At 43.2% G+C, this 23,797-nt stretch overlaps 1 protein-coding gene across 2 annotated transcripts in view; it reads left to right on the top strand.

Moving 5' to 3' along the window:
- Positions 1 to 23,797, top strand: part of DOCK11 (dedicator of cytokinesis 11) — a 164,677-nt gene that overhangs the window by 85,899 nt on the left and 54,981 nt on the right. Inside the window, exons 24-31 of one of the 2 annotated variants that reach the window (XM_038747889.1) lie at positions 4,741 to 4,859; positions 7,248 to 7,317; positions 7,409 to 7,534; positions 9,812 to 9,883; positions 11,091 to 11,237; positions 15,051 to 15,134; positions 16,121 to 16,232; positions 19,294 to 19,332. In XM_038747889.1, coding sequence (XP_038603817.1) covers positions 4,741 to 4,859; positions 7,248 to 7,317; positions 7,409 to 7,534; positions 9,812 to 9,883; positions 11,091 to 11,237; positions 15,051 to 15,134; positions 16,121 to 16,232; positions 19,294 to 19,332 — 769 coding nt within the window. The remainder of the gene's footprint in view (positions 1 to 4,740; positions 4,860 to 7,247; positions 7,318 to 7,408; positions 7,535 to 9,811; positions 9,884 to 11,090; positions 11,238 to 15,050; positions 15,135 to 16,120; positions 16,233 to 19,293; positions 19,333 to 23,797) is intronic. The other variant, XM_038747890.1, reaches the window with a different exon arrangement.

The raw sequence follows: 23,797 nt of genomic DNA, 5'->3' as shown, positions 1-23,797 counted from the left end.
ATGGCAGGGTTGAGACCTTTGGACATTTGCTATTCACCCCACGCTCAACCCCACAGCACTTATGTTCGTATTTTTAAATTATATGTTTAGATTATTCGTATTAATGTCTTTCCCCACCTAGGCTGGAAGCTTATTGTGGGTAGGAAATGTGTCTGCTAACTCCACTGTAGGCTCCAAGTATGTAGTACAGTGCTCCGCACCTAGTAAGCGCTCAATAAATACCACTGATTGATTGATTAATTCTCTAGTCCCCCCTCCAGTTTGTGCAGCTCCTCACTCTAGGCTCCTGCTGTTGCAGACTCCACCCCATTCATTCATTTGTTCAGTCGTATTTATTGAGCGCTTACTGTGTGCAGAGCTCTCTTCCTCAGTCCCCTAGCTGGGGGCACAGTCAGTGCCCACCACCCAAAGTGGTGCAGGGCTCCAGAGGTGCCAGCCTGTCAGTGCCAGCCCAGGCTAACCCTGCCCAGCCCAGTGCTGGCAAGGAGACATTTTGTCTCCTTCCCTACTTCCTCCCCTCTTTAGAAAAGGAAATGCTGCAAAACTGCAGGCATATTAACATTTTCCTTCTCCCTAAAATGTAAACGTTTTGTGGTTCCAAGACCGTACTCAGCAGTCACTTAGCTAGGGCTAAGAGTGCTATTTCAATTCGGTCTGTGGGCAGCAGAATCTTCTGGAATTGGGAAAGGGAATTAATCCCTAAATTGACGTTTCTCGGACCCAAGGATCCACAAGGTTGCTTCAGAGAGACTCCGCGCAGCACCTGGGCTAAAATTAGCTGGCCTGAAGCTTGGTAGTTAGAATTGCTGCTGAACCAAGACTGTCTGGGCCACGGAGCCCGCCCTGGGGACTTAGACCTGAGCTGCAGATTGGCCCAAGTTGGCCGCAGTCCTGTGATCCGGTGTCCAATTGGGAACTGCCTCAGAGCACTTGGAGACAGGAGCAGAAAATGAACGATGCTGTCTGTCCGATGAGTCTAGTCAGGAATCTGCATAGGGCTTTTTTTTTTTTTTTTGCCTGTGGCAGGAATGAATTTCTTCATCTTCTCTCCTTTAGTCCTCCCCCTCATCCCCACAAAACAGTTCTTCAGAACACATACACTCTCATTATTCTCTTCCGCCTCTTTTTCTTTCTCACTCTCACTTCCTCTCTCTCCCTGTCTTCTGCTCTTTCTTTCTCTCCCTCTTGCTTTCTCTTTTTGTTTTCCTCCCACTCCCCAGGCTCACTGCCCTGCCCTTCAGTAAACTGGTCAGGCTCCCGAGGGGAAGTAATGAGGTAATTTCAGGAAAGGGAAATGTGTCAGAAAATAGTATGCAAATAAATCACAGTTCACTTATTCCTACCTGCACAGCTCTTTGAAGCCATGCACTAAGTGGAAACTACAAACACTCTTTAACCAAGTGGCTACCAGTAAGGCCTGTGTTTCTTTTCAGGGACTTAGTGATAGAATTCCACCCTCATCCTTCCCATTGTGGTGATTTTGTGATTGCTCTGTGAAGTGATTGCTGAGAATTTCTTCCAAATATTAATGCACAGTCAGTCAATTGTATATATTGAGTGCTTGCCCTGTGCAGAGCACTGTACTGAGCACTTGGGAGAGTACAATATAACAATAAATGGACATGTTCCCTGTCCACGATGAGCTTACAGTCTAGAGGGGAAGACAGATATTAATACAAATGAATAAATTACAGATACAATTCCTGTCTTTAAATAGAGAGGCTAACTCTTCTTAGCCCTAGCCAAGTGACTGCTGAGTGCGGTCTTGGAACCACAAAACGTTTACATTTTAGGGAGAAGGAAAATGTTAATATGCTTGCAGTTTTGCAGCATTTCCTTTTCTAAAGAGGGGAGGAAGTAGGGAAGGAGACAAAATGTCTCCTTGCCAGCACTGGGCTGGGCAGGGTTAGCCTGGGAGTCAGAAGGTCGTGGATTCTAATCCCACCCCTGCCACTTGTCTGCTGTGTGACCTTGGGCAAGTCACTTTACTTCTCTGTGCCTCAGTTACCTCATCTGTGAAATTGGGATTGAGACCGTGAGCCCCGTCCGGACAGGGACTGTGTCCAACCTGATTTGCTTAAATCCACCCCAGTGCTTAGTACAGTGCCTGGCTCATAGTAAACACTTAACAGGTACCACAATTATTATTATTAGATAGTGCTGCACTGTTTCAGGTGTAGCAGCTACTGGACTGAAAGCGGCCAGTGGCGGGATGCCCAGGAATGACTCTGGGACCAGCTTCTAGCTCCACAGTCATGCCCTCTCTCTGCCCGGTGGTCTCTTCTTAAACATTTCATTTTATGCCAAGTGTTCAAGTGTGGAAGTCATAAACAGATATTTCAAGCCAGAAGTCATCTCAAAAGATGAGCCTGCCCAGCCCAGGCACATCAGCCATCGTCCATGTTTGGAACACTTGTGTAAATGGTGATGATTCCAGCAGTGTATCCAGTAGTTTATTGTCTACCCTTCTGTTAAATTATTCTTCCAGTGGAAGAGCAGTAGCAGGTGTTAACAATGTCTCTTTCCCCCTCTATACTATAAGCATCTTGTGGACAGGGAACTTGTCTGCTGACTCTGTATTATACTCTCCCAAGAACTTAGTACAGTATTCTGCACTTAGTAAAAATTTGATAAATGATCTTTATTGATTGATCTGTAGGCTGTCTTTTTTATTCCCTTGCCATAAATCTCCTCCATTCATTCATTCATTCAGTCGTATTTATTGAGCGCTTACTGTGTGCAGAGCACTGTACTAAGCGCTTGGGAAGTACAAGTTGGCAACATATAGAGACGGTCCCTACCCAACAACGGGCTAACAGTTTAGTAGGTGGAGACAGACAACAAAACAAAACATGTGGACAGGTGTCAAGTCATCAGAATAAATAGAAGTAAAGCTAGATGCACATCTCACGTTGTCCAAGCTCTTTGGGCAGTGCTTTAGCCTTCCCTTATCAATCAGTCGTATTTATTGAGCGCTTACTGTGTGCTAAGCACTGTACTAAGCGCATGGGAAGTACAAGTTGGCAACATATAGAGACGGTCCCTACCCAACAGTGGGCTCACAGTCTAGAAGACTGTGTGTAGTCAAAGTAATAATTGTATTTTTTAACCTCTTGCTATGTACAAAAGTACCGTAATCAATCAATGCCTGAACTGTCTGCAGAGTTCTGTGCTAAGCACTTGGAAAAAAACACATAGGTGAGAATTGGACACAGTGTCAGAAAAGTCCCAGGATTTTGCCCATGAGACAGGGTAGTCTTTATGAGTGACTAAACAGAACTGTGATGGAAAGGTTTGTGTTCAGTATTCTTCCTTTCCTGAGGTTTTCATGAGGCCGAGTGGGTTTGGCTGGGGTTTGTATGGCACAATATTGCTATCTAGTGGCAAAATAATAAAATAGCCCGTGAAAAATTTGTAAGTTCCGTTGCAAAATGGAATTGCATGATGGTGATGATGGTATTTAAGCGCTTACTATGTGCAAAGCACTGTTCTAAGCGCTGGGGGGGATACAAGGTGATCAGGTTGCCCCTCGTGGGGCTCACAGTCTTAATCCCCATTTTACAGATGAGGTAACTGAGGCACAGAGAAGTTAAATGACTTGCCCAAAGTCACACAGCTGACAAGTGGTGGAGCCGGGATTAGAACCCATGACCCCTGACTCCCAAGCCCGTGCTCTTTCCACTGAGCCACGCTGCAGTTAATCATATTTATTGAATGCTTACTGTGAGCAGGGCACTGTACTAAGCACTTGGGAGAGTACAGCACAATAGAGTTGGTGGACACACTCCCTGCCCACAGTGAGCTTACAGTCTAGAAGGAGAGACAGACAATAATATAAGTTAATAAATTATGGCTATGCACCTAAGTGCTGTGGGGCATGAGTCAATAGGTACCTCAAAATACCATCTCTTGTTATATCCAAATATTGATATGGGTGGATGTACACATGTAAACAGACAATAAAATTACAATATTTTATATAGAAAAGTAGTTTGATGAGTAGAAAAAGCCTGAATTGGGAAGTCAGGGGACCCAAGTTCTTGTCCCAGCTCTGTCAGTGGCTGGTTGTGTGATCTTGAGCAAGTGACTTAACCTCTCAGTGCCTCAGTTTCCTCATCCATGAAATAGGGATAGTAATACCCCAATTTTCCCAACCTCACAGGGATATTGTGAGGATTAAAAATGAGATAAATAATGTTAAGATGCCTGGGGAAAGAAAAGTGCTGTAGGGAAAACCAAGGTGCTATGCTGCATGGTTTGTTTGGGTATAGTTGAATATGATGTATACTTTCTTGTAATAATCACCCTTGTACATCACAAATCTGGAATAAAAATCACATTTAGAGATTTTCTGTCTTAAAGCTGAAAGGGGTTAGCAAATACTGCTTAAGCTCATCACGGGCAGGAAACGTTGTATTGTATTAATTGTATTGTAATTAATTTATTATTGTATTAATTCTGTTGTATTGTACTCTTCTAAGCACGCAGCACAGTGTTCTGCACATAAGTGCTCAATAAATACTACTGATTGATTATCAGCGAATGTCAGTTCTGGGTTTGGTTTTGTAAAAACTAGGTTCAAAGGAGTTATGTTTATTTGGAAACCTAGTTAAAGATTGCATCTACATCAGCAGTATGTTTTCTTGGTCTTTACTGTTTATATTGAACTTTATTTGACTTGAAAATTAGTAGTGTTGTGTAGTAAACCTGTGTGTGTTTGCTTCAAATGTTTCATTTCAGTGTTTACATGCCATGGAGATCCAAGTAATGATACAGTTTCTACCTGTGATTCTTATGCAACTCTTTCGGGTTCTCACAAACATGACCCAAGAAGATGAAGTTGCTGTCAACTGCACCATGTGAGTTTCGGTGAAAAATGTGAGCTTCTTGAGAGCATGATTTGGTCTTTTACAACTCTCAATAATTCCCCTCATCACCTCATACAGTGTTTTGCCTATGCTGATGTATTGTAAATCAGGTTTTGTCTTTTTAGAATACTTAGTTCCCAAACATTTTAAAAAATTCCAAATCGTGCATGCTAGATGAACTTTGAATCAGTCAATCGATCAGTGGTATTTATTGAGTGCTTACTATGTACAGAGCACTGTACTAAGCACTTGGGAGAGTACAATAGACTCTAGACTGTGAGGCCATTGTTGGGTAGGGATTATCTCTGTCTGTTGCCAAATTGTACTTTCCAAGTGCTTAGTACAGTGCTTTGCACACTGTAAGCATTCAGTAAATACGATTGAATGAATACAGTACAACAGAATTAGCCGACATGTTCCCTGCTCATAGCGAGCTTACTGTCTAGAGGGGGAGATGGACATTAGTATACATAAATAATTTATAATATATAATTTAAAGATATGGACATAAGTGCTCAAATGCATAGATAGCACAGAAAGGAGAATGACCTGGGGAAAAGAGGGATTAATCAGAAGACCTCTTGGAGGAGATGTGACCTTAATAATGCTTTGAAGGGGGAGAGAGTGGGATTTATGGAGTGGGAGGGAGTTCCAGTCTAGGGGGAGGATGTGGGAAAGGGGTTGGTGGTGAGATAGACGAGACTGAGGCACAATGAGTAAGCTAGTGCTAGGGGAGCGGAGTGTGCAGGCTGGGCCGTAGTAGGAGATCAGATAGGATGGAGCAAGCCGATTAAGTGCTTTAAAGCCAATGGTAAGGAGTTCCTGTTTGATGCAGAGGTGGATGGACAGCCATTGGAGGTTCTTGAGGAGTGAAGGTGACATGGACTGAAAGTTTTGGTTGATAAGTGATCTGTGCAGTAGAGTGAAGTATGGACTGGAGTGGGGAGAGACAGGACATCAGCAAGGAGGCAGATGCAGAAGTCAAGGTGGGATAGGATAAGTGCTTGTATCAACATGGTAGCAGTTTGGAGGGAGAGGAAAGGGCAGATTTTAGCAATGTTGTGAAGGCAGGACTGACAGGATTTGGTGGCAGGTTGAGTACGGGGTTAGGCTGAAAGAGATGAGTTGAGGACAAAGCCAAGGTTATGGGCTTATGAGATGGGGAGGATAATAATATTGAAATGCCATTACTGAAAATGTCACCTCTGTTGCTTTGAAAAGTTCCTATGAACACCATTTATTGTTTTCCCATTTTATTTTTTTTTATCAGTAGACCTTTCCTGTTTTAAATTTGAGAAGCAGTGTGGCCTAGTGGATAGAGCGTGGTCCTGGAAATGACCGGGGTTCTGATCCCAGCTCCACCATTTGTTTCCTGGTTGATCTTGGGCGAGTCCCTTAATTCTCGGCCCTTCAGTTACCTCATCTGTAAAATGGGGATTAAGACTCTGAGCCCCTGTGGACTGTGTCCAACCTGACTAGGTTGTATCTACCCTAGAGCTTAGTACAGTGCCTACTAGATTGTAAATGGTTAACAAATACCAGGAAAAAAAAAGGAATGAAAATGATGAGCAAACTGGATCTCACATTTAGTATGAAAGGCTGCTTTCCTAGAGACCCGTAATCTGCTGAATTAAGCCCTCTTTTCCCCCGGTTATCTCTCCCTTCTGCATCATCTATGCACTTGGATCTGTGACCTTTGAGCAGGATGTGGGTTCTAATCCCGGCTCTGCCACTTGTCTGCCGTGTAACCTTGGGCAAGCCACTTAACTTCTCTATGCCTCAGTCACCTCATCTGTAAAATGGGGATTAAGACTATGAGCCCCACGTGGGAAAACCTGATTACCTTGTACCTACCCTAGTGCTTAGAACAGTGCTTGTCACATAGTAAGTGCTTAACGAATACCATAATAATAATAATTATTATTTGATAATAGCTCCACCCTCAACCCCACAGCACTTATGTACATATCTGTAAATTATGTATTATAAATTATATTAGTGTCTGTCTCCTCCTCTAGACGGTAAATGCTCTGGGGGCAAGGAACATATCTACCAACTCTGTTGTACTGTACTCTCCCAAAACATTTATTAGAGTGCTCTGCACAGAGTAAGGACTCAATAAATATCACTGAGGGCGATGATCTGTGATATTATTTGATTGGGGTCATTCTGGTTTCTTTTTACCCTTTCTTTATTGTCCTCCAGCTTTTTAATTGTCCCGGAACCAAGGACAGGATTAGCTCTTGTTGGAGGTTAGATATGAGGTTGTAATTTTTAGAGCTAGTATATGAAGTGGGAATGATTTAAATTACATTAGAAGAAAATCACTCTCTGTGTTTATTTTTCTGAGTCTTCTGAATTTTAAACATGTTGTTTCAGGGTTCTCCTTCATATTGTGTCAAAGTGCCATGAGGAAGGGCTGGATCATTATTTACGATCCTTTATAAAGGTGAGTAGGGAAGTTTACCTTTCAGGCAGTTTTATAAAACAAAATAAATGTACTTCCTTTGGATTAATAATTTCCTTCTCATCTTTTGTAGTATGGATTTCGAGCAGAGAAACCAAGCTCTGCCCAGGCTAAGATGACCCATGAAATCCTGGCCATTGCAATGACCTCGATATTGAAGCTGTCTGCAGATTTTTTAGCCATAAACAGACTGCTTAAGGTAAAGAACCAGACTCGATGGTTCATTATGTAGAAAAAGTGTGATGGGAAGGGGCAGCTGAAAGGAAAACGGGGCTGGGCTGGGAGCAGGTCTGGCTTTAGGTCAGTTCACTCCTGTATGCTGAGGCCAGAAACTCTACATGCATGGAATTATCATTAAGCAATCAATCAGTGAGGCTTAATGAGCCCTTACTGTATTCCAAGTACTATACTAGATGTTTGGGAGAGAACAACTCAGTAGAGTTGCTAGGCATGTTCGTTAGGTAATCTTTATTGAGGAAATAACTGCTTGCTTCCCCTAACTGTAACTTATTTTAATGCCTTCCTCTAGATTGTAAGGTCCTTGAGGGTAGGGATTGTGTCTATCTACTCTACTGGACTCTCCCAAGTGCATAGTACAATGCTCGGCACACGGTAAATACCATTGATTGAATCACGTTAATGGTACTGAACTAGGGATATTCGTGTAGATACGTGCACCGTGCATGTGAGCATAGGAGGTCCAGCTCAGTTCCCACCACAGCAGTTCGGGGAAACACTTCTATTAGAGGACCCTGTCAACATCAGGGAATAGGATAAGCAATCCCTAGGCATCCCGAAGAAGGGATTCTGTAAAGACTGAAGCCGACTAAGGAAGCTCCGGAGTCTTTCGTTGGACAGCTTGCCTCTGGGGTGGTAGGTGGGCCTCTCTAGTAGGCCAGCAACTCCAATCTGCCCCCCAGGCCCTGCAGTTTAATGAATCAGTCAATCGTATTTATAGAGAGTTTACTGTGTGCCATGAACTGTATTAAGTGTTGGGAGAGTAAAATATAACAGAGTTGAGAAGCAGAAAAGCAACATGGCCTAGTGGTAGAGCACGGGCCTGAGAGTTAGAAGGACTTGCTTCTAAACCTAACTCCACCCCTCATCTGCTTTGTGATCTTGGGAAAGTCACATTTCACTACTCTGGGCCTCAGCCACCTCATCTGTAAAACGGATTAATGCTGTAGCCTCCCTGTGGGACAGGGATTGTATCCAACCCAATTTGCTTGTACCTACCCCTGTGCTTAGTATGATGCCTTGGCACACAGTAAAGCACTTAACAAACACTATATTATTATTATTATAAATTGGTAGACATTTCCCCACCCACAACAAGCTTACAGTTTTGTATCCATAAATTTCCCTTCTCCTTCCTGTTTCTCTTTGGCCTCCAACATCACCCATCACAACCAAATAACCAAATAGCATCACCTAATTGGTAAAACAATCTGGATCGGGAGCTTTTTTCTCCCTTAACCCTCCTTTTAGTTATTTGAAATAATCAGTGGGCTCTTTCTCTCATTTGTCTCTGCTGCAGTCAGGGGATCTGGAATTTGTTTTGCTTGGAATCTTTGATCCGGGTTCAGTTCGAGGCAAATGATTTGTTGAAATTTTATAATCAGAATACAGTAAAAGCTCTCTGGAATTCAGAGTGCCAAATACTGTCCAAAGGCTGGAATATTCTTGGTAATTTGGGCCTTAACCTGACAGTCTTGCAGGTTTATTCAGGATAAATTTAATGCTCCAATCAGTAAGACTCTCATATTGGGCACCTCAGGTTCACTCGGGGCAGTGAACTAAATCTGAGGGATTTTGGATTCATGCAGACCTCGGGTTGGAGGCCCAGCTGGACCAATACCACATCTACTCTAATGACCAAACTCCACAAGGCAATTGCATTTTTTTCCACGTAAAGTAGTTTTCACGGTTTAGAGCGTTTCTGGGTTTGCTGGTAAAAGCTATTTTCCAATTTCTTTTGCGTTATTGTTTCCAAATCTAAAAAACATCTGTTCTGCTTTCTCTATCCTCCTATGTTTTTATGAGAGTGACTAATACTGGATCACTAACAAATACTTTTTGATGATGGTCATGGAATGATAGGGCTGGAACATCCGTAGGATCTTTCTCAATCCTAAATTTTACATCTTGTAATCTGAGATAACATCAAGATTATTCCCCACTGTTGGAATATGCCAAGAAGCTGTTAGGTTTAGTCTGGTGTGATGTAAGAAAGGAATTTTGGAGCATTCTTAATTATGGATGGCAGTGTTATTGCAGGCATTTTAATGTTACGATCTTGTTTTTAAGAAGTCCTGTATTCTGGATTTTTAAAAAATCTTTTAAAAATAGCAATAATTGCTTGAATTCATAATAAAATTTCATTACAACTCAACAAGAAGATATATAATATTTAGTTTACAGTGAGCTCTAGTATTTCTCTATGTAAAAATCTTAACAATTATTTTGTTTGTTCCAGTACTCGTGGTTTTTCTTTGAAGCCCTGGCAAAGTCTATGGCTACATACTTACTAGAAGAAAACAAAATTAAGGTAAATCACCTCAAACATGAGATTTAGAAATAGGGAGCCAAAATACACCTCTTTTGGATATGTTTCTCTAAAAAATATTAATCTCTTTTGCTTTTATAGGCCTTGTTTCACATTTTTGTTGTTTTTGAAATGTCACCCCTGGTAAACTAAGATTCCACATAATTCTAAGAGGAGATCAACAGATCAATCTTGGTATTTATTTACGATATCAGCAAAGCTATTTGCTATGTCAGCTCCGTGGTAATAGGTTCAGCACCCGGAGAAAGAAAGCCAGGACATTCACAACCAAAGTTGAAAGGGCAGAGACGATTCCGAGTTGTCTTATACACAAATACTTTGTTTTGAGAACTTGGTTTTGCATTGCGTTTTATGGGCTTTTCTTGTTGAGGTCATTTCCATAGAAGAAATATGTGGACTTCGGAAGGTCCCCTTTTCATTCAGAAAGTTAGTTCTTGGGTGAAGAGCAAGAATTTTTGTAGAGAGCTGAGCAGAACTGTCCCTTCAGAAATCAAGAGATATTTAAAAGGGAAATGGGGTGAGGGGTTGTATTGGAAGGAGGAAGAATACATTTCTGGAAATAAGTGAAGTCAGTTATGTCCGAGGAGGGCAACGAGTGCTTACATGATCTGGATTAACTTCCTCTTCGAATCAATTGGCCTCACCTTGGAGTGTGAACAGATCATTTTGGTAACGGATTTGTTGTTTCCCAAAGAATTTTATTTCCTTGTTCAACATGGTGACTGGTGAACAGGGGAGGCAATGTGGTCTAATGGAAAGGGCCTGGGGCTTGGGAGTCGGGAGACCTGGACTCCAGTTCCAGCTCCACTGCTTACCTGCTACACAGAACTTTAGGCAAGAAGTTTACCTTCTTTATGACTCAGTTTTCTCAGCTGTAAAATGGGGATAAAACACTTGTTCCCCCTCCTCTGAGATTGTGAGGCCCTTCTGGGACTGGGGCTATATCTGATCTGGTTAGTTTGGCTCTTTGCCAGCGTTGAGAGTAATATACTTGGCACATGGCGAATGCCTAAATAACACCATTTGTACCTCCCAAGCGCTTAGTACAGTGCTCTGCACACAGTAAGCGCTCAATAAATACGATTGAATGAATGAATATTACTGTTACCAAATCACCATATGACCATTGTAATGATAATGATATTGTGACACTCCACGTTGTCCGTAAATGTGCAATTTTTTATTTCAGCTTCCCAGAGCTCAGCGGTTTCCTGAGTCATACCATCATGTTTTGCATTCTCTGCTTCTGGCAATAATTCCTCATGTGACTATTCGCTATGGTGAGATCCCAGATGAGTCGAGAAATGTCAATTTCAGTCTGGCTAACTTCCTGAAGGTGAGTAAAAACCAGAGGGTGAGCCAAACAAATGAATTTTGGACAAGATTCCAATGGATTGTTAGACCCAGCGTGACCCAGTGTGGCAACCTTGCAAGTTGGAAAAAAAAAAACCCAACATATCTGAACTTCATAGTTAGCCAATCTGCCACTGATGTGCCCTACTTCTTTCATGGAGGAGTGGGGTGATCGGGAGCAGGGGACAGGTGGAAGAGCATAAAATTGCTAATATTTTGTTGATTTTTAAGAGACTGGACCCATAGCTCTTGGCGTGGCTGACTTGCGCATTTGGCTACCCTGCCCTGGCAAAAGTTTGCCTCCTTCCCTAGCGGGGGCCACCCTGGTCCACATGGCACTGGGTGAGTTTCACTCACTGTGTGACTTTCACACATATTGAAAAGAATTGTAGTCAAATGGAAAGGTTTGCAAAGTCCTAATGAACCCATGTCACATTGCAATAATAATAATAAAAATACAAATGCAATTGCTAACAATTTTAATCTTAGAGGATCTCAGAATTCTTGGGCTTCCAAAGTTCTCAATAGAAAATCCTATCATTCATTCATTCATTCAATCAATCGTATTTATTGAGCGCTTATTTCATCCAGAGCACTGTACTAAGCACTTGGGAAGTACAAGTCAGCAACATATAGAGACGGTCCCTACCCAACAACCAGCTGACAGTCAAGGAGGAGATGATGATGATTGCATCTGTTGGGCGCTTACTCTGTGCCAGGCACTCTTCTTAGAGGAGCAGCATGACTCAGTGGAAAGAGCCCGGGCTTGGGAGTCAGAGGTCATGGGTTCAAATCCCGGCTCCGCTGCTTATCAGCTGTGTGACTTTGGGCAAGTCATTTAACTTCTCTGGGCCTCAGTTCCCTCATCTGCAGTCCAGCTGCGCCACCGTCGCCTTGGCAATGAGGATGCGCCATCGCCTTGGTGATCGCTGGCTTGCGGACTCGGTGGCCCCATGGACCGCCCGGCCCAGGACCGTCTGGCTCTGCTCTAGACGCCGCTCTGGCTGGTTCCCCTCCAGCTGCCACATCACTCACTGGCCCATCCAACGGTGTGCCCTGAGGCGATTATGGTGCCATAACTCTTGTTCCTCTGGCTAAGAGTCCTTTGCATCCCATCACTCACCAATGGCTACCTACAAATTTATCTAGCTGCAAAGATAGTTTAAGTGCTTTCCTCTCCAATGGACCTTTGGCTCATACTGGCTAGGACACAGAAATCTCCCAGTTGCTGCCTGCTGTTGTCTAGGAAATAATAATTCTGGTATTTGTTGAGTGCTTACTATGTGTCCAGCACTGTTCTAGGCACTGGAATAGATACAAGTTAATCTGGTTGGACAATGTCCCTGTTCCACATAGGGTTTACAGTCTAAATAGGAGGGAGAACAGGTATTTCATCCCCATTTTACAGTTGAGGAAACTGAGGCCCCGAGAAGTTTAAGTGAAGTTTAAGTGACTTGCCCAGGGTCATACAGCAAGCTAGTGATAGCGCTGGGATTAGCACTTAGGGCATCTGATTCCCAGACCGGTGCTCTTTCCCCTAGCCCGTGTTAAAAAAAACAAAACAGTATTTTCCCTTCATGTGACCCACCATCTCCGAATCCCATCCTCTGCCCCCTGACCTTATCCACCTTTAAACTTGTATCCTCTCACCCCGGCTTTAGGGAGACCCACCCACTCATGTTACCTCCCATCTCACCTCTATGTTGAGCCCTCACTTCGACTTCAAACCTGCCTTGCCTTCCTGCTAGAGACCATATCTCTCTCCAGCTCCGACTTCTCATCTCATCTGCAGTCCTGCATCTCCTCTTGCCTCCAGGACATCCCCACTTAAATGACCTGTTGACAGAACTCCTCATCTTTCCCCCAGAGCCATCCCTCCCCTAACTTTCCCAACTCAGTTGATAACACCCACTATCCTCCATGTTCCGGAAGCCTGCACCATCGGTATCAACCTTGGTGTCAGCTTTGATGCCCTGCTGTCTTTCAACTTGCTCATTCAGTCACTGCCAAATCCTCCTTTCCGGTTCTTTCTGGATCTGTTCCTTCCTCTCCACTGAGGCTGCTACCACTTCGGTACAAATTCTCATTGTAGCGTGGGTATATATCACCTCAGCCTCCTAGCTGGGCTCCCAGCCTCTAGTCTTTCCACTCTTCAGTCTATACTACACGATGTTGTGCGGATCATGGAGCATTGCTTGAACCATATCTCTCCAGTCCTCTCCTCTTTCCTCAGTACCCTGTCCTGGCTTCCTGTGTCTGTCTGCATCCAATTAAAAGCTGGTCACAGTCAGCTTCAAGGCTCCCCACCCACTCACCCTGGCTTATCTACATACTTTCTTTACCTAATTTTAGATTGTGAGCCCCACAAGGGACAGAGACTGTGTTTATTTTCCCCAGTGCTTAGTACACTGCTCTGCACACAAGTGCTTAGTAAATGCTATTATTATTACTTGCTGTGCCCCAACTGTCGTCTTTCCTCCTAAGTCATCCTCCATCCTCTCTCTCATCCTGCTCTCCCAGTGTGGAACTCACTTCCTCCCCAAATCTGGCAGTCACAGCTCTCCCCTCATTTGAAGCCTTTCTAAAATCCCATTTTACTAAGCACTGGGATAGATACAAAATAATCATGGACATGGTCCATGTCCCACATAGGGCTCACAGTCTTAATCCCAATTTTACAGATGAAGTAACTGACGCCCAATGAAACAGCAGGCATGTGGTGGAACTGGGATTAGAACCCAGGTCCTCTGACTCCGAGGCACATGCTCTTTCCACTAAGCCACACTGAGACGTCCCTAAGTAGCTCATCAAAACCTTAAGTCATAGAAACCCATGAGTCAGCTCTGGTACTTGCAGACTTATGGATTCCTATCCTCAGAACTCATATATATATATACATACATATGTATCTATTTTGACTTCTCTAGTTATAAATATTTTTTATCTCTTCTCCTAAAGTGTAAGCTCCTTGTGGTCAAGGAATGAGTCACTTCATTATTTTAGACTTGCATAGTGCATGGAAGGGTGCCCGGCACCAAGTGGGTTCAATAAGTATTACTAATACTACCATTACTACCACTAGAGGATGGGGGTGGAGGGCATGGGATGGGGGGAGGAAGTGCTCAAGTCTGTCCATGCTGGGTATGACAGACTGTGAGCCCACTGTTGGGTAGGGACTGTCTCTATATGTTGCCAACTTGTACTTCCCAAGCACTTAGTACAGTGCTCTGCACACAGTAAGCGCTCAATAAATATGATTGATTGATTGACAGGGGCTGGACATGGGCCAGCAGAGACAGGAGCAGTGGCAGAGTGGGCAGGGCAGAGGAGTGGAACAATATTTTAGGCTAGGACTGCCTGGAACAAAATAGCTGCTTTTGGCCTAAATGGCCTAGATTGTCCAAATTCACTGCATTCATTCATTCAATCATATGTATTGAGCGCTTCCTGTGTGGAAAGCACCGTACTAAGTGCTTAGGAGAGTACAATACAACCACAAGTCTGCCAAGTCTAGAGAGGGACGGCTAGCCCTTATTTTCACTTTAGAATGTTTAGATTTGGCTGGGTGGAAAGACCAAGATGAAGTCCTGAAAATTATAGTGCGATGGAGGGGTAAGGTGTTCCAACTCTCACTGCTTTCACTGCTTTGATGACTGTGAGACTCGTTTATTCTTCCATGGGTTTGGGATTTCTCATCTGGAAAAAGAGGATTGATAGGCTTAGTGAGGTATAATTAATGTCTTATTAAAAACACTGAGAACTATGTCATGGACATCCTTTGATTTGATTTCTCCAGCGCTGCTTGACATTTATGGACAGAGGATTTATCTTCAATTTAATCAATGACTATGTATCTGGATTCAGCCCAAAAGATCCCAAGGTGAGTTAAAAGTGTCATAAAGTACACAGAGAAAACTCATAGAAAATTTACCTCTACTGACTTGGTTGACAGTTACGTTTTCATGGTCTGTATATTCTTGCATAAATAGCTAAACAATGATATTTATGCATATTGATGCCATCAATTAATGTGAATTATAGTGTAGCTTCAAACCCTTCGAAGCCCCATATTAAAGCATGAACTGAAAGGCCACTTTTAAGAGAACCTATAATCTATATTGATCAAGGAAAAGGAACTTGGTGCAGCTGATGGAAAAAAACAAATAATGGATTTCTATTCCAATTCAGCCAATGATTTCCTAACTGAGTTTAGGCAAAGTGGATAAGCATTTCCTTTCTCCAGCTTTCCTCTATTTGCATCCTTAGAATATTTGACAGGTGGTTTGAGCCCCTTCTTATGACAGTTCCATGTAATTTCAGTAAACTGAACTTTTTTAACAAAATAGCTTTCTGGATCAAAGGATTAATAATAATGATTATAATAATAATAATAATGATAGCATTTGTTAAGTGCTTACTATGTGCAAAGCACTGTTCTAAGCACTGGGGTGGATACAAGGTGATCAGGTTGTCCCATGTGGGGCGCATAGTCTTAATCCCCAATTTACAGATGAGAGAACTGAAGCATGGAGAAGTTAAGTGACTTGCCCAAAGTCACACAGCTGACAAGCGGCAGAGTCAGGATTAGAACCCATGACCTCTGACTCCCAAGCCCATGCTCTTTCCACTGAGCCATGCTATTTTTGTCTCTGGAGATTTTTGTGATAGGTTAAGGAACTATCTTTTTTGGTGAATATAAGGTTAGTTTTGCCTTAAATCAGACAATGGTCTACATGATCTTTGAAAGATCTATGATTTTTATGTGCATATGATTTTGTAAAATGGTGTGGTGTAAAAGCTCCACCTGAACTACAATTCTAGATTCATCTGTAAATGCAGTAATAAACATACTTTTTTCTGACGCAGGTTCTCTCTGAATACAAGTTTGAATTTTTGCAAACAGTTTGCAATCATGAACATTACATTCCTTTAAATTTACCCATGCCATTTGCAAAACCCAAGCTTCAGAGAGTTCAAGGTAAGCATTTACATTTTTGTTAAAAGCCTGAATGTTTTATTATGTAGCATTTGTTTTATTTGAACTAGTTTTGTCAAGTTTTCTCTGTGATGATTGTTGTGTTAACTTCAAAAATACCATTGTCAGTGTGTCCTGAAAATTTATACCTTTTGATCAGAGACCTAGTTGGGTAATCCAGAACCCAAAACACTTAGTAGTTAAGCTTCTCCTGTCCTCCACCTCATCACAACCCATAGCTCCACTACAGACCCCAGACTCGTCCACACAGTTTAAAAGCCACACTCCCACAGTAGTTCCTTGGACATTTAGGCTTTAGAGATCACCCGCTTACTGCCTTCTATTCCCTGACCTCTGTGGGGGAGGCCAGGTTTATGAAGAGAAGTTTGCATTTCTGATATTTTCTGATATTTTCCCTGACTGAGCCCCCTTTTTCCTCTCCTCCTCCCCATCCCTCCCACCTTACGTCCTTCTCCTCCCCACAGCACTTGTATACATATTTGTTGAGATTTATTACTCTATTTTACTTGTACATATTTGCTATTCTATTTATTTTGTTAATGATGTGCTTATAGCTTTAATTCTATTAGTTCTGACGATTTTGACACCTGTCTACATGTTTTGTTTTATTGTCTGTCTCCCCCTTCTAGACTGTGAGCCCATTATTGGGTAGGGACCGTGTCTATATGTTGCCGACTTGTACTTCTCAAGTGCTTAGTACACTGCTGTGCACACAGTAAGCGCTCAATAAATACGATTGAATGAATGATATAGTAGTGCAGTTTAGGAAGGCAGCAAAATATTGGAAAAATCCATTGAACCAGAATCAGGAGAACTGGATTCCTGTTCTGCTCAATATTGTGACCTGTCTTTATTCAGTACAAATGATATCAAGTTTCCATTCCATCTGAATGGAAGCCATCTGAATGGAATTCATTCCATCTGAATGAATGAATAGAGAAGCAGCGTGGCTCAGTGGAAAGAGCACAGTTTTTGGAGTCAGAGGTCATGGGTTTGTATCCCGCCTCTGCCAGCTGTCAGCTGTGACTTCGGGCAAGTCACTTAACTTCTCTATGCCTCAGTTCCTTCATCTGTACAATGGGGATTAAGACTGTGAGCCCCCCGTGGGACAACTGATCACCTTGTATCCTCTCCAGCGCTTAGAACAGTGCTTTTCCACATAGTAAGCACTTAATAATGCCATTATTATTATTATTATTTGAATCAATCTACCCTCCCCAACTGTGTCCCTTAGCTGGTTCCACATTAGCCCAGCAGACATCATTTCCTCTTAAAATGATGGCTGATTAAGTGTAGCTTTTGCAAGTTCCCTTTTTTTGAGTAGAGTTTTAACACAGTGGACTTTGCTGCCGCTTCTGCTGCCCTGACCCGATCTGGGACCGCAGAATCAGGGAGGGGCTGGGGCCATCTTTGGATGGGATAATTGTAAAGCAGGTGGCAGTTTTGATGAGGCGGAGGAGGAGATGGAGGGGTTCGGGGGTCTGGAGGAGCCAAGCCCTTCCCTTTCACCAGCACTATCTGCTGTTTCCCCCAGTGCCACACCAGTTTGGTGCCATCCCCTACCCACCCCCCCCCCCCCGCCAATCCCCTGCCCCAGCTTTGAAGCCTGGAAAGGCAGGGACCCTAGACACAAAAAGGGCCAGGGTGGTAGAAGCAGCAGAAAAGAGGTCCATCATCTTGGAGCTGACGGTAAAAAAAAAAATAGGGGAGCACTGAAAGTGTGGGGAGAAAAGCCATGGGACCTTGGGGGTGGGATGAGGAGGGAGGGGACACAGAGCTAGCTTTGCGTAGCTCGAGAGGAAAATGGTACTTAATTTCTGAGGTTTCCAGAGCAGCAAAATTTGCTCCTCTTGATGGGTAGGCCTAAAACTTCCATCACTTAGTCCTTTTTGTGAGCCTCCATTTAAATGCTCAAGAAGTTTTTAACAACTCAATCAGGTTATCATTATAATGATCTTAACATGGATTGAAGCAGCATAACAAGAGGTGCCCATATTCAGGTGCTTCCATTAGCCCGAACTTGTTCTTTTCTACAATCTCATGGGCTTTCTTCTGAGGAAATGAAACTGGGTGATGGCCAGGATGCTCAAGGGAAAGGCAGCTATCAAGATGTGCCCAGGATGTATTAACTAGTGAAATTTAGGTAACTAATGTGCTCCTGTCATATTCATGGTTTTTTCGCTCATCTTGCCTAAAACAATCTGCCATCCTATAGAACAGTACAACAGATGTCCAGGAGGAGCCCAGAATTTCATTTTCAGTAGAGATTAAAACCCTTCAAATTAAAAATAACAAACAAACTCAAGAGGCTTTTAAAAAAATTTACCACATGAAATATGGAATTTGGGTCCCAATGGAAGTATGAATAAAAGTAACTAAGTAAAAGCAGGAATAAGCAAGAATGGTAGCGTCTGTTGAATTCTCACTTGTAATGTGGTTTCATTTTTCTGCATGTGTGCCCGTGCTTGCGTGTACACACACACACACACACACACACACACACACACACACACACACACACACACACACACACACACACACACACACACACACACACACACACACACACACACACACACACACACACACACACACACACACACACACACACACACACACACACACACACACACACACCCCTTCCCCTCCCCCCTGCCCTTCATGTCTTCAGGATGTGCTACTTTTAATTCTGCTAGATGTAGTGCTGGGCATTGGTAAATTTTCTCTCATCTATCATTTTGGATTTAAATGATGATACTAATCCTTCTCAACAAAGATTAGAAATTGTCAAAAATTTTAACATGAAATTGTGCTGCCAAAAGGAAACATAAATAAAAAATATTTTGTTGCTGCTTGGACATGAGAAAAACAGATAGAAAAAGGAACAATAATGTAATAGAATCTATGTAACAAATCTGTAAAAAAAAAAAAAAAAAAAAAGGTCCCCAGCATATTTCCACATCTAAAGTTTATTGCATGTTTTAATGCATCTTTTGGTTACTGTGTTTTTTATTTGTCCCTTTTCTTTTCACATATTAATTAGATTTTTTTTCATTTGCTGTGGACCGTTTGACTTCTGTAGGTAGGTTTAACTGGATCCCTGCAATTTAAATCAACTAGTTTTTGCTTGCTAACTAAAGTACCTAAACTACCCTGATTTTTGCTATAGTGCTTTTTCCATCAATTAACAATGCTCCCTCCCTTCCTCTTCAACTTTGCTCTTGGGCAGTTGCCTAAATAAGTAGCCTCACATGGGAACCCTTCTGCCGGGGAGTCAAAGAAATCTTCCACATAGACAGGCAAGTGGAGAGCAAGAGTTAAGTGGAATGTAAACCTGAAAGGGAATACAGGATGAGAAAGAAGCAGTGTAGCCTAGTGTATAGAACATGAGCCAGGGACTCAGAGGACTTGGGTTTCTACTCCCAGCTCCACCACTCGTCTGCAAGTCACTTAACTTCTCTGGGCCTCAGTTTCCTCATCTGTGAAATGGAGATGAAATACCTGGTCTCCCTCTTAGTCTGTGAGCCCCATAAGAGACAGGGATCAGATCTGATCTTGAATCTACCCAAGCACTTAGTACTGTGCTTGACACATCAGTCAATCAATCAATTGTATTTATCCCGCTCTTATGGTGGGCAGAGCACTCTACTAAGCACTTGGGAGGGAAGAAAAGATGAAGCATCAGAAACCCAGAATTCTATTTTGAGGCTTTCCAGTGAATGACAAGGTGATCTTAGAAAATCCCCTAAATTTCACTGTACATTGGTTGTGTATTAATTGACCTGTGGACACTACCTGATGAACTAGACAGAAAAATACAGTAATAACTAGGCATAAGCATTGTGATTCAATGGGAAGAAAATTTAGGGTTTCAGGAACATTTTGGGTTCAACAGTGGGAGGGTCCACTATAACAGCGTTGGTGGACATGTTCCTTGTCTGCAATGGCGGGGAGGATACAGATGTTAATATAATTAAATTAGAGATATGTACATAAGTGTTGTAGGCCAGAGGGAGGGGTGAATAAAGCATACAGATCCAAGTGCAAGGGTGACACATAGTAAGCACTTAACAAATACCACTGTTATTGTTACTACTGAAGGATGGAGAAGTGGAGATTAAGGAGGTGGTGGTTTTGTGGGAGAAATAGAAGTTTTTGTTTATTCATTTTGTGACAGTGTGTGGGAAGAAGCAGTTTTCTTAATTCAGTGATACCTATTGAGTGCCTTCTGAATGGAGAACACTTCCAGCTACTATACCCAGGGCAGTAAAATAGTTGTATCAAAACACCGAGCAGTCAGTAAATACTGAATGGCCCTGATGCTGATGCCTATTTTCTAAGTAGGAAAAGTTAAATGACTACTCAGTTGTATTCTCCTCAGCAAGAAGCAGTGTGACCTAGTGGGTAGAGCACAGGCTTGGGAGTCAGGACCTGGGTTCTAATCCCAGATCTTCCAGTTGTCTGCTGTGTGACCTCGATAATTTCTCAGGGCCTCAGTTACCTCATCTGTAAAATGGGGGTTAAGTCTGTTAGCCCCATGTGGGACATGGACTGTGTTCAATCTGATTACTTTGTATCTACCCCAGCACTTAGAATAGTGCCTGGCACATAGTAAGTGCTTCCCCCTTATAGACTGTGAACCCGTTGTTGGGTACTGACTGTCTCTATATGTTGCCGACTTGTACTTCCCAAGTACTTAGTACTGTGCTCTGCACACAGTAACCCAACAACGGACCCTCCCCATTGATGAGGATCTGTCTGTTTATCACTGTGGTTATTATTATGGTATTTCTTAAGCTTATATTAGGTGTCAAGGACTGTTTTAAACTCTGAGTTAGATAGAAGTTCATCAGGCTGGACACAGTCCCTGTCCCACCGGAGGCACCCAGGCTAAGTAGGAGGGAGAACTGGTATTGATTCCCCATTTTACAGTTGAGGAAACTAAGACAAAAAGAAGTTAAGTGACTTGCCCAAGGTCACACAGCAAGTAACTGGCAGAGTCAGGATAAGAACCCAGGTCCTCTGACTCCCAGGCCTACATTAATAATAATAATTATGGTATTTGTTAAGCACTTTACTATTTATTTTATTTTGTTGGTATGTTTGGTTTTGTTCTCTGTCTCCCCCTTTTAGACTGTGAGCCCACTGTTGGGTAGGGACTGTCTCTATATGTTGCCAATTTGTACTTCCCAAGCGCTTAGTACAGTGCTCTGCACATAGATGATGATGTGCAAGGCACAGTACTAAGCACTGAGGTGGATGCAAACAAATCGTGTTGGACACAGTCCCTGTTCCCCATGGGGCTCACAGTCTCAATTCCCATTTTACATATGAGATAACTGAGGCCCAGAGAAGTTCAATCATTCATTCATTCAATCGTATTTATTGATCGCTTACTGTGTGCAGAGCACTGTACTGAGCGCTTGGGAAGTACAAGTTGGCAACATATAGAGACGGTCCCTACCCAACAACGGGCTCACAGTCTAGAAGGGGGAGACAGACAACAAAACAAAACATGTGGTCAGGAGTCAAGTCATCAGAATAAATAGAAGAAAAGCCAGATGCACATCACTGACAAAGTAAATAGAATAGTAAATATGTACAAGTAAAATAAATAGAGTAATAAATCTGTACAAACATATATACAGGTGCTGTGGTGAGGGGAAGGAGGTAGGGCGGGGAGGATGAAGAGGGGGAGAGGAAAAATGGAGCTCAGTGTGGGAAGGCCTCCTGGAGGAGGTGAGCTCACAGTAGGGCTTTGAAGGGAGAAAGAGAGCTAGCTTGGTGGATGTGCGGAGGGAGGGCATTCCAGGCCAGGGGGAGGACGTAGGCAGGGGGTCGATGGTGGGACGGGCGAGAACAGGGCACAGTGAGGAGGTTAGGAGTGTGTGGGCTGGGCTGTAGGGGAGAAGGGAGGTGTGAGGTAGGAGGGGGTGAGGTGATGGAGAGCCTTGAAGCCGAGAGTGAGGAGTTTTTGCTTGATGCGTAGGTTGCCTGGTAGCCATTGGAGATTTTTGAGGAGGGGAGTAACATGCCCAGAGCGTTTCTGCACAAAGATGATCCGGGCAGCAGCGTGAAGTATAGACTGAAGTGGGGAGAGACAGGAGGATGGGAGATCAGAGAGGAGGCTGATGCAGTAATCCAGTCGGGATAGGATGAGAGATTGAACGAGCAGGTTAGCGGTTTGGATGGAGAGGAAAGGGCGGATCTTGGTGATGTTGCGGAGGTGAGACCGGCAGGTTTTGGTGACGAATTGGATGTGAGGGGTGAACGAGAGGGCAGAGTTGAGGATGACACCAAAGTTGCAGGCTTGTGAGATGGGAAGGATGGTAGTGCTGTCTACAGTGACTGGAAAGTCAGGGAGAGGACAGGGTTTGGGAGGGAAGATAAAGAGCTCAGTCTTGGACATATTGAGTTTTAGGTGGTGGGCAGACATCCAGATGGAGATGTCTTGAAGGCAGGAGGAGACCCGAGCCTGAAGGGAGGGAGAGAGAGCAGGGGCAGAGATGTAGATTGGGTGTCATCAGCATAGAGATGATAGTTGAAGCCATGGGAGCGAATGAATTTGCCAAGGGAGTGAATGTAGATAGAGAACAGAAGGGGACCAAGAACTGACCCTTGAGGAACCCCTACAGTAAGGGGATGGGAGGGGGAGGAGGGGCCCGCAAAGGAGACTGAGAATGAACGGCCAGAGAGATAAGAGGAGAACCAGGAGAGGACGGAGTCTGTGAAGCCAAGGTTGGATGGCGTGTTGAGGAGAAGGGGGTAGTCCACAGTGTCGAAGGCAGCCGAGAGGTCAAGGAGGATTAGGATAGAGTAGGAGCCGTTGAATTTGGCAAGAAGTGAAGTGCCCAAGTTCACACAGCAAAGTGGCAGAGCCAGAGTTAGAACCCCTGATCTTCTGATTCCCAGGCCCGTGCTCTATCCACTATGCCACGCTGCTTCTAATTCTTTCCTCTAAGCCATTCTGCTACTCCTAATCCTACATTCTTTACGCTGAAGGACACAAAAACTGCATTCATTTCAGCAATTGTTTAAGGGGCCACCAGATAAAACAGTTATTGCTGTTGACAGCCTCTCCTATGTAACCTTTCAACTTCTCCCCTCAATTCCTTCTCTGTAACCAATCAGTGAATTATATTTACTGAGTATTTACTGTGTGCAGAGCACTGTACTAAGCACTTGGGAGAGTAATAATAATAATAATAATATTGGTATTAGTTAAGCACTTACTATGTGCCAAGCACTGTTCTAAGCACTGGGGGAGATTGTATTACCTTGTAGGTAATCAGGTTGTCCCACATGGGGCTCACAGTCTTAATCCCCTCAATTAATTCGATTGAATGAATGACAAGTGCTTACAAATACCATAAAAAGATTGCATTTACTTAAAATTATTAGAATCTAAAAAAAGCCACAGTCCCATGTTGCACATAATCATATTAAACAGAATTCCTCTTGCTCCCATAACAATACATCTCTCCTAGCTTACGATTAAGTTAAAATGGTATGTTCCTAGCCATTGACCAGGTTCCCCAATAACAGCT

This window comes from Tachyglossus aculeatus, chromosome 6, assembly GCF_015852505.1.
Source record: "Tachyglossus aculeatus isolate mTacAcu1 chromosome 6, mTacAcu1.pri, whole genome shotgun sequence".
In the NCBI taxonomy this organism is placed as follows: Eukaryota; Metazoa; Chordata; class Mammalia; order Monotremata; family Tachyglossidae; genus Tachyglossus; species Tachyglossus aculeatus.
The sequence above is the reverse complement of the archived record's forward strand: the minus strand, read 5'-3'. Positions and strand labels throughout refer to the sequence as shown.